Here is an 11,585-nt window from a genome sequence, read left to right as displayed (position 1 = left end):
GGTTTGAATTGACTGGGTAGACTTTGACTTAGATAATAACAATCTTTAGTTATAGAGCACTTTTTCATTCTGAAGTACTTAGGCAAGAACAATAATAGCAATAATACAGTAAAGAAAAACCCATAAAAAGTCAAGTACATAAAATGTAGTACAAAAATAAAAGATTGAAAAAAAAGGCCAACAAGCCAAAAAGTGTTGAAAAAATAAAATATGTATTAATATAACACCTCATGGATGTAGGTTCGTCATTGACATATGAAATAACTTGATTAAGCATACGTATGTAATTCTATTGAAATTAAGTTGGAATTAACTAACTATCTATTGAGTTCATTAGTTTCTCATAACTTCATTGTGACTTCCTCAGGAATTTCTTATTAACAGTTAACTACTCACATGTTTGGATAAAACGCTAAACTGTCAAACTCGTATTTTAACAGCATCTATTACTTCAACACCTCAACTGGCAACACCTAAAGCTGGTCATGAAATTCCTTCTGATCGTACCCACCCCATCTCCATTCAGCTCTTGATCCTGGGGACTATTGTCTCTGTCGTATTGTGTGTGGCTGTAGTGCTGTTACTGGTGGGACTACGTCAATGTCGGAAACGCAGAGGTACAGAAAACACATTGTTTAGAAACTAGGCTTTAAGGTACACTTATGTGAATCTCATCGTAATTGAAAATGTAATTTCTTCCTACATGTATTATCTATAAATTGTCTTCCCATTATATCTTTACACTGTTTATTCCAAGCCAAGGTTTATGTACATGAAACACATCCAGCATCATGCTGGAGTTGCTAACAAGTTGTCTTACATCAAACTGTTTACTGGTTTTCTATTAATCTTGTAAGTGTTAATTAATACAGTGTGTTTATTCATATTTCAGGTTCTAGAGAAGAAAATGTAGATGTGACGTATAGTGTTGTTACAACAGAGAGGAATCAGAATGGTATGTTAACACAATGTGTTGAAATTAAATAATATTCAAGTTAAAAAAAAAAAAAATGTTTTTTTTAGACCAGACTAGTTAAACTAAAGTTTTCTAACTCCTCCACCTTTCAAAAATGCTTGGTGCAGTCTACTGCTATTGTAAGGGTTGTAGTACAGATATGTTTGAATTTGAAAAGACAATGACTAAAGGTCTGTAATAGGACAGTAGAACAATGGAAAATTAATTTCTAAGAACCTTTTGATTGTGATATTCATTTTGGTTAATTTAATAAACATAGCTTTTCCAACTTTCATACAAGCAAATATAACAATTTCAATAAGAAATATTATAAAATGTAACTACAATTCTGTTAATATTTTGTACATTGGTACATGTATTCACAGATCTCATTAATATATAACATGATATTCCAAGAGAACATGTATTTAGTTTATTTATTTACATGTTAATGGTTGTTTGTTTTCTTTACTTCTCAGTCTCTAGATATGCGGATGTATCAGATCCTAACAAGGCAACATATGCTGTTGTTGCTTGTAGGAATAAGGTAATGTAACAATTATTTTGTTTGTGAAGCATACAAAATAATTACCATTTGACTTTAGGTGGATTATACACAGTAATTACAATTATTAAGCTTAGTAGTTAATCCAAGCTAATCCAATAAATTTTACTTTATCATGCTTTGTCCTGATAAAGATATAAACATATATAAACCTGGTTGTTATGCACAATACATAACTAATCCTAAATTTATAGTTATTAAAAATAGAACATTTTGACTCAAATTAAATTATGAATCTCTTAACATGTCTTTACCTTATATCATTTTCAATTTCTATTTTTATCAGGTTGACAGTTGTGTTTTTCACTGAAAGCAGAAGCTGAAGAACAAAGGAAATGTGTTACACTGGACAGGTTTTGTACATGTTTTGATTTACATAATTTTTACATTATAATAAAGTTATTGCTTTGTTTTCTACCTTTACAGCACAAAAGGTTGCATCACGCTGGTGTAGATTGTATTTAGTTTGTAGTTAAATCTTAATGATGTGGTAAAGAGAAACAAAACCGTAAAAATTAACCCCTCCAGTCACTGAAAATACAAATGATCAAAAAACGTGTGTACATTTAAGAGATTTGCAGCTTTACGTAAAGACCATCACTCCTCCGTTATGGCTTCATTGTGATTAGAATTTTTAGTACAGTTTTATTAATGGCTCTTGGGCTGGTAAAGGAACAGCAGGAAACCAGAAGGGTACATAAAGAATGAACAGCCCTAACACTAACCACAGTATATACACATGTGAGGTTAATTTGGACCAAAACATTGTTCTGTATTGCAATATTAATACAAATCATTCTCATCTCAGTTATAGTAAAAGACCAGAAAACAGAGGAAGTAAACCATGCATTTGTCTATTTTAAGTAAGACATTTATTGCAGTGTAACAATTAAATCAATTTGCTCAATCTGCTCTGTCTGTTCACATGTCTGAAGACTCTGTTAACCAGTATAGAGTTGCTGCAGTCTTTAAATATCATCACTGTGGCCAACTACTAATGTGAAAGGAAGTACAGATGAGTTAACTTGATGAATGTCACGTTTCATCTATGAAATGCGGGACAGACAACTGGCCAACTAGAAATGGCAAAGGAAGTATAGATTAGTTCTGTCTTGATAAATGTCACATTTCATCCATGAAATACCAGATGAACAGAATCCAAATACATACACACACACACACACACACGCACACAAACCTGTCTATTAATATGTGGGATGGAAACTTATTTAATAATGTCTCTAAATGAATAGACAGATAGACTCTCTGATGTTGTGAGGATCGGCATCCCCAAAAATCATTGTCCTCATTATGTAAGAAAAATGTGTTGTTTTGGTCCTCATTATGTTGCAATAACAAGATTAAATCCGCACATGGATACATGAAACTGATATAACTCTGTACAAACATTTTTGCAACAGCTGCTGTTCTATGTTTTCAGGCCACAAACAGCCAACAAATCTGACTCAAGGATGAATTAAATTCCTGTTACAGACTGTTAACAAAGTGCAACCATACTTTGCACTGCTAAACTAGTTAGCATGTGCAGTTCTCATAATTTGTGAGATTCAGTATTTTATTATATTGTTTTATTATTCATTTTTATTTTTTTTTATTATGATTAATTAAACAAAAGCTAAGCTTGTATTTCCAGTCATGTAAGAATAAAAGATTACATTAAATTTGCATCTCTGTCTCATTTTAAGCTGTTATCAGAGACTATTTTTAAAATGTTAGTGGTTTAGAAAAGCGCATCAGTTAAACCACCTTGTTCCATCTGCACTTTTTTCTCACGCTGTTTACAAGAAAAGAGCTGCTGCAGCATTTTAACTGACTTTCTGTGGTTAGCTTCTAAGGGTATGGTTAAATATATTCATTCAAACTAAAGCCGACACAGAAGGCGAGAGAGTTATTTTTCTGATTGTAAATGAGTATATAAATTAATAATAATATCCCCCCATGTTCACACAAACAGCAAATGTAAATGTATCACATTAAAACTAAATAAAAATTGCAACCATGCAAGTAAACAAATATGACAAGTCTACAGTCTTCAAGATCTGATGTTATGACTTTTTATTATTATATCAAAATACAGAGTGATCTGTAGTGATTTTTTTGTTTGTTTTGTTTTCAATTTTATTACGTTTATGTTTTATTTAATTATTTATTTATGTATTTTTACTGTGTCACCACATTTTGTGCAGCTGGGTTGATGTTGGGACTTTTTCACTACACAGGTACAGAAAATAAAATGACTTTGACTTTTTTGGGATTATAGTCTCACGCCTTGTTGAGGATTATTACTATCTAGCATATAGCATTTTCTTGTTCTTGTCTACCCTTTACCGGATTTCCCTGACCTGACCCTGCCACCGCCTGCTCCTTGTGTTTTGGGAATTTTTCTTTCCTGTTCTGACCCCTGGTTTCCCCCCTTCTGTTCTGTTTCTGTTTGGACCTCCCTCTGTTTTGACCTGGACTGTTTTCTGTTGTGGATACTGGATTCTCTTCGTATTAGCTTGCTGTGTATGACCTGGACTGCATTCTGTTTTGTATTTTGGGCTTCCCTCTGAACTGTTTTCTGTGTATGACCCGGACTGTGTTTAGACCTCAGCTGCTCTGCCTTAGCCCCTGGTGTACAGCCACTCTGTGTATGATCTGGACTGCCCATTGACACTTGATTTCTGGCCTGCCCTTGTGACTCTGGTGTAGTGCTACTGTTCACTTTGTCTCTCGCCATCTTGGAGGTTGCACCGGATGTGCTCCATGGCTCACCTTGCCAGATCACCCCCACCCACTATTATCTCAACATCCAGCCGAACCTGTGACATTTTCTATTTCACTTTGCTTCGAGTCTCATCTCTGGCAATGGAGTCCAACCCTATACATGTGACACCTACGATCAAGAATTGTTGCCTTGCATGAAGCTGGAAAGGGTTACAAAAGTATCTCCAAAAGCCTTGATGGTCATGTGTCGACAGTAAGACAGACTGTCTAGAAATGGAGAAGGTTCAGCACTGTTGCTACTCTCCCTAGGCGTGGTTGCACTATAAAGATGACTGCAAGAGCACAGCGCAGAATGCTGAATGAGGTAAAGAAGAATCCTAGACTGTCAGCTAAAGACTTACAGAAATCTCTGGCACATGCTAACATTTTTGTTGACACATCTACAATAAGGAAAACATTAAACAAGAATGGAGTATATGGGAGGACACCACAGAGGAAGCCAATGTCTGGTCAAAAAAAAAATATTGCAGCACGTTAGAAGTTTGCAAAAGAGCACCTGGATGTTCCACAGCACTACTGGCAAAATATTCTGTGGACAGATGAAATCAAAATTGAGTTGTTTGGAAAAAACACACAACACTATGTGTAGAGAAAAAAGGCACAGCACACCAACAATAAAACCTCATCCCCGCTGAGAAATATGGCAGAGGGAGCATCAAGGTTTGGGGCTGCTTTGTTGCCTCAGGGCCTGGACAGATTGTTGTCATTGATGAAAAATGAATTCCAGAGTTTATCAAGACATTTTGCAGGAATACGTAAGACCACCTGTCCCCAACTGAAGCTCCTCAGAGGATGGGTGATGCAACAGGACAATGATCCAAAGCATACAAGTAATTCAACAAACGATTAGCTTCAACAGAACAATTACGCCTTCTGCAGTGGCCCAGTCAGAGTCCTGACCTCAACCTGATTGAAATGCTGTGGCATAACCTTAATTCACACTAGACATCCCAAGAGTATTGCTACTGTACACTGAAACAGTTTTGTGAACAGGAGTGGTCCAAAATTACTGCCAGATCATTGTGCAGGTCTGATCTGCAACTACAGGAAACGTTTGTTTTAGGTTATGCCAAAGAAGGGTCAACCAGTTAGCCAGGTTCACATACTTTTTCCAACCTGCACTGTGAATGTTTACATGTTATGTTCAATAAAAACATGAAAACATATAATGTTTGTGTACTATTATTTTCAGCAGACTGTGTTTTTCCTCATTTTATGACCAATTCATGCAAAATTCCACGTAATCCCAAAGGGTTTATATACTTTTTCTTGCCACTGTATATCTAGATTAGCATCTTAAAATTATATACATTTTGGATTATTCTATCATCTAACATTCATATGGTACTGAAAGTTAAAGCACAGAGTACTGTGACTTATATCTAGTGGGTCTGAAAGTCAAGGCAGCTGAGCATGTCCAGTCCAATGCAGGAGACAAGTGTTTGTTTCCCATCACAGGCCCTGGCAAAAGTCTAAACCTCCCCCTATCCAAATTGTAATCACCACAACCTTAATATTTCATACATAGTTTTTGTGAAAAGCAGTTGTTTAAGATAACTAACACTAAATGCAATTAAATTTGGGTTCAATTCAGAATTACTATTATCCAGTAACAAAAGTGGCAACAATAAAAATATATTTTGTTATTTTGTTGAATGTCAAACGCGCACATAACACTGATATGAATAGAAGAATTGAGGTAAGGATGTAACTTTGAACAAAACATTTTTGTAACAGCTGCTGTTCTATGGTTCCAGTCCACCAACAGTGAACTCATCTTACTGAAGGATGAATAAGAGCACTGTTATAGATTGTGTACAAGGTGCAACCATACTTTGCACTGCAAAATCAGTTGGCATGTACAATTTCGAAATTTTTGACATTCAGTCTTTCATTCATATTATATTTTCATTCATTTTTTTTAGAGTCATTTTATACAGATAATAATGATTTCAAACATAGGAGCAAAACAGGTAATTCAGAATAATATTGATGTTTGTGACACAATCAATTTCGTTATAATAATAACCAAATACTGCAGAAATCTAATTTATTATCTTGTTTCCACATACATTCTACATATTGCTCTCATATATGCTCCTTCAAACTTTGTTCAGCTACTGGACTTCAGCTAATTTATCAGTCAGAGCCTAGCTGTTTAACATTTCAGCTTTAAGAAACAGCTGTTGAAGATCAAGCAAAACTCCAGTGAACTATATTTTTTGATACTAATACAATTGTGTTTTCCCTCTCTCTCTTTTTTTCATGTATATATTTTCACATCATTCCAAACAGTCTTCAGCTCTTTGAATATGAAACATTAATATTTATTTGTAAGGGGTTTAATTTCTCTGCTGGACTCAAAGTGATGACCCTCAAGAACATTGTTCCAAATTACATAGATACATCAAGAGTCAACTGCACCATTGACTATATCTTTGTCGGAGACAGTGGTGAATACTGCTGTGAAAGTGAAGATGGAAAAAGAAGCAACACTGTCAACATCACTGTCACTGGTATGTTTAGTGTAATTTCATGTTCTCACTACAATTACAATTTATTACAGTAGTTCTGTTTATGTGCTCTGTAATTCATCTTTCATAAGATGGTCCAGTGATCCTGGAGAGTCCTGTACTTCCTGTGATGGAGGGAGATAATGTGACTCTGCGCTGTAGAAACAAAGAGACTTCCCATCCCCACAGCTGATTTCTTTAAAAATGACCACCTTATCATGACAGGTTTCACAGGAAACATGGTCATCCACATTGTTTCCAAGTCTCATGAGGGCCTCTGCAAATGTCGTTCTGGTGCTGGAGAATCACCAGCAAGCCCTGTGACTGTCCAGTCAAACCTAAAGATACACAGTTCTGGTAAACATGAAGAAACATATAGAATGTTGTGTGGTAGACCAGAACATCAAATGCATGGGATAGATAACTGTAAACAAATAAACAACATGTATATTTCTTTTATACCATTGCTCAGGTGATGTGACACTGGAGAGTCCTGCTCTTCCTGTGACTGAGGGAGAAACTGTGACTTTGCGCTGCAGTAATCAAAGAAATCCCTTTCACCTCCAAGCTGATTTTTATATAGATGGTAAGCGCATCAACAGCAGCTCTACAGGAGAACTGATCATCCACGGTGTTTCTAAGTCTGATGAACTCTATATGTGCATCTCTGGAGCTGGAGGATCGCCGGAGAAACAACTGTTAGTCAAAGGTGAGACAGTAAATATCAAAACACAGTTTTACTGTGTAAAAAATAGTTGAAAATGGTTTTGTTTTTGTTATATTTGGTTCTATTCACTGCCATTATTTCACTAACAGTATATTTTAAAATACACAAAAACACTAAATTCATAGAATTTTATTTAAAATTTTAGTGCAGATCCAGAGTCATCATGTCTCAGTGTCAAAATCTGAGGACTCAAATACACCCTACAAAAAAAGACCAGGTAAGCTAAAAGATATCAACAGGAATTCAAAAGACCTAGCAAGTTTAACCACTATAAACACTTTTGTCTTTGACGTTGTTAGACAGTGTTGAGCATTATGGTGGCAATGACACCATTTATATAAATTATTACAGATTAAGTTCTGAATTGTAATTTTCAATTATTCCAATTTTAACTTTTTTTTCTTATAGTGAACAAATTTAATTTTAATTTAAGAGACACAGAATGTGTTCTGTGGAGTTTTTATCTTCATGCCATTGTTGAGAGAATATTTGCCAGCAGATTTTAACATTGACTTTGCCATTGCTTTAAATTTGTCAATTATGTTATTATGTTTTATGTTTTACTGCCAAAATGAAATATATGTATGTTCTTCTTGACACAAACATTAAAGACAGTAGAGTTAAACATGTTGTTAAACTGAATTGAATTGTTAACCTATCTCAATTGTTTTGTGTAATAATCTTCTAGCAGATAATCTTCACAGAGACACTTGTCTCTGCTCCGACCACTTCTTTTATATTCTGCTGATCGTAAGAACGGCTTCCACCATAGTGATGGTGGCTCTGCTGCTGCTGCTGGTGGGACTGCTTCACTGTGGGAAACTTGGAGGAACGCAAAGATAAAAGCTCAAAACTAAAACAGAAATATGTACAAAGGACGTGTTTGTTGGTGTTTATAGATTTATTTACAGTAGAGTAAATAGAATGTATAATGTAATGAAGGCTAATGAAAATCTGCTTTAGGAGAAAAGACAGCAAAGTGTGTCATTAAATAAATAATAATAACTTGTAAAGTAATAATAAATTACTTGGTACAAACTGTTTCTGCTTCTTATTTATTATGATGTAGTTGTTGTCACTTTGACACAAAGTGAATAGATATTAAAACACAACCAGTACAGGTTTAGACATCAAGTTGTGTTGTTCTCTGCAGGAATAAAGTTTAGCTTCAGACTTTAAAGGTTTTATTTTTGCACAGACTAAAAGTGAAAAAAAGAACTCGTTGGCCAGTCATGGCACGTTGGACCAAGTTAAATGTATGAATTAATTTAAGACGTACCCACTCCATCAAAACGACATGAGCTTGTTCAGTAAACAATGTTGATAATGACCTGGATATAAGCTCGATGACGAAAGAACATTTACGTGATGTAAAGTATAAGAGATTAGTGTTAATAAAAAAGTTTTTATGTTTGTTTTTTTCTAAATGCTGATCCTAATCCTATTTAGCTATTATGTGAGTTAGGAGTGTGTGTTTCAGGGGGAAACAAAAATGGCTGAGGTTGTAACAGAAAAGAAGGTTTCTAGTCTATCGAGTGAGCTACAGTTGTTTTTTATTTTGTTTCATTTCATCAACTTTATAATGAAGGTCCCTTCTTGCACCAGATGTAGCTTCAACACTTAACCTCCTCTATCAGCACAATTTGAGGGTTTGTTCCTTAGAATTACTGTTAGCGATGATCAAAACAGACAGCTTGGCACAATACCAGCTTTTAATAGCCTGTTCTTTGGAAAGATGTTTCAAACCCTTGCTTCACCACAACACACCAAAGAAAAAAACGTCATCTTCTTAAATGAGCAGTGATGCAGATTTTCCAATGGTTTGGAAAATCACATGCATTTCTTGTTCTGCTTGTTCAGAGTAGTCGAACCTATGTTAAAATGATCTAATTTGGTGATGCAGCCATTATTGGATACATTTATACTACCAGCATCCCTTTTATTTGGACTTACAGTTTCCAAACTTAAATGTAATACAGAGATCTGAACAGCAGATGTCGCCAGTTTCAACTACTTCAAAAATGAACTGTTTTCAACATTCAGTGGTGAGTTTCTGAGTTTACTGATCATATGAACTTGTTTAATGATTAAAGAAGCCCATTGCAAGTTAAACCAGGAAGATAAAGGTCTTGATTCTCTACTGTACATGAGTTCTGATATTTTTTTTTTTCTTTCATGATTTACTTATTTTGCAATTGTAATAAAAGTAACTAATTTAATTAAGTGAACAAGACCAAAGGTCACAGGTTTACTTCCAGTTGATCATTCAGACATCGACTTGGTGCCTTTCACCAGAATATTCTGGAAGTTTGAAAAATGACACACAGGAAACAGGGTTTCTCTACATCACTATCTTGTTAATTTTACTTTCACACAAACACACACACCTGTCTCCACCTTTTTCTCTGTCACTCACTCTTTATTCAGCTCCTCCCAGTTCCTTTAAAACATTTTCCCTCCATTTTCCTCTGGCTCCATCCACTCACACACCTGCTGCACCAGGTCATTAAGGACACTATATAAACTTTCGGTCACCACAGTTACAATTATAACTCTCCATCTCTTTTCTCTTGTGCTGCTTGTGTGGCTGCTCATCTTGCTTCGTTTCACCATCTGGACTTTGGATTTTACTTGACTTAATCTTTGTTTCTGCCTTTAACAGTTTTTTTTTGCCTAAATTCCTTTGATTTTTTCTGTCTACCTGTCTACTGAAGCTTTAATGTTAGTGAAGACAATCATTGTTACTAATACTACTCACCATTTCTGCTGTTAAATGCTTTGCTTCTACGTCCAGGCCTCGACCTTTTGTCACAACATAGTATGTAGGTTTGTTTACCCAAGTGAAGGTTTGTTTACTCAAGTGAACATAACTGGGCCTCAAAGATTTGTTTGTCTGTTTGCACTGTGGTTGAAACTAGTTTCGTTTTTTTGATGCCTTGTTTGCTTGTTTAGTCAGCCTAGCCTGGCTAAGCTTTTAGGCCTCAAGCTTGTATTTTCCCGTCTGCCAGCTCGCATCAATAACTTTTGGTTCTATTATACCTACATACAGTTATGTGTAGTTTACTTCCTATCACTTGGCTCTCTAAATTAATGATCTACAGACAGCCTGATGATTCCATTATCAGCAAGAATACATAGAGGTTAAACTTCACTGCAAACAGTTGTAAATGCACGGTCTGCCTTTATCTCAAATCAACTAGAAAACTACAATGGAATTAGCTGTTGAATGTGACACCACAAAATCGTAGCAGTCACATTGAAAGTCTCCAAAGGTAAGAAACTTGATTCACCCTAAATTTCTACTTTTGAATATCAGGGTGCAGCAGCTCTGCACCAGATTTCATCCAGATGTCAGAGTGCCTTATCTCTAAGGGTGAGCCCAACTAATCTATGGATGAAAGTCATTGATTTACCTCAAATGTTTGTATTACCTAAATTTCTTTTTCTACAATAGGCTAAGTGGTGATTACAAAGACACCGGTTTGGATATCTGGTTATAAATTTGTCTTTTTTAAGGCCGTCTTTTGAAGAACTGTCTGTCAGCAGCTAACAAGTAATCTAACATCAAACTGCTTACAGGTTCCTATTAATATTGTAAGAGTTACATAATACAGCATGATTGTTCATATTTCAGGTTGCAGAGAAGAAAACGTGGTGTATGCTGTTGTCACAACAGACAGGAAGAAGGATGGTTTAATAAAATGTTATATCTAAATAATTTCAAGTTGAACAAAAATAATTTCAGTTTCATTCCAGTCAGCCACCACCCGTCATGTGAATGCTTCATATGAGTTGAAACAACTCCATCCATTTTTCAATCTTGACTAGATAAACTACCCTTTATTAAAGGCTGCAGCCTTGGCTCAACATGGTCTCCTACTATTGTAAGATTTGTAGTACAGAAGTGCAACACTTGAAAAAACTGACTAAGCAAATTAACTTTAGTCTGGTACTGGACTGGCAATGCAGTAAGACCTCCAGGTGTGTAGAGGGTGTTTGTGCAAAGTTAATTGCAGGAAAAGAACAGTTTGTTATAAG

The 11,585-nt window shown here is 35.3% G+C and overlaps 1 protein-coding gene across 1 annotated transcript in view; it reads left to right on the top strand.

The window, feature by feature from the left end:
- The first annotated feature begins 7,200 nt into the window (after positions 1-7,200).
- LOC113168496 (Fc receptor-like protein 5) overlaps positions 7,201-11,585 on the top strand; it is a 50,634-nt gene continuing 46,249 nt past the window's right edge. The window contains exons 1-2 of the mRNA XM_033326513.1: positions 7,201-7,210; positions 7,293-7,529. Coding sequence (XP_033182404.1) covers positions 7,201-7,210; positions 7,293-7,529 — 247 coding nt within the window. The remainder of the gene's footprint in view (positions 7,211-7,292; positions 7,530-11,585) is intronic.

The sequence above is a fragment of the Anabas testudineus genome, chromosome 18 (assembly GCF_900324465.2).
Source record: "Anabas testudineus chromosome 18, fAnaTes1.2, whole genome shotgun sequence".
In the NCBI taxonomy this organism is placed as follows: Eukaryota; Metazoa; Chordata; class Actinopteri; order Anabantiformes; family Anabantidae; genus Anabas; species Anabas testudineus.
The sequence above is the reverse complement of the archived record's forward strand: the minus strand, read 5'-3'. Positions and strand labels throughout refer to the sequence as shown.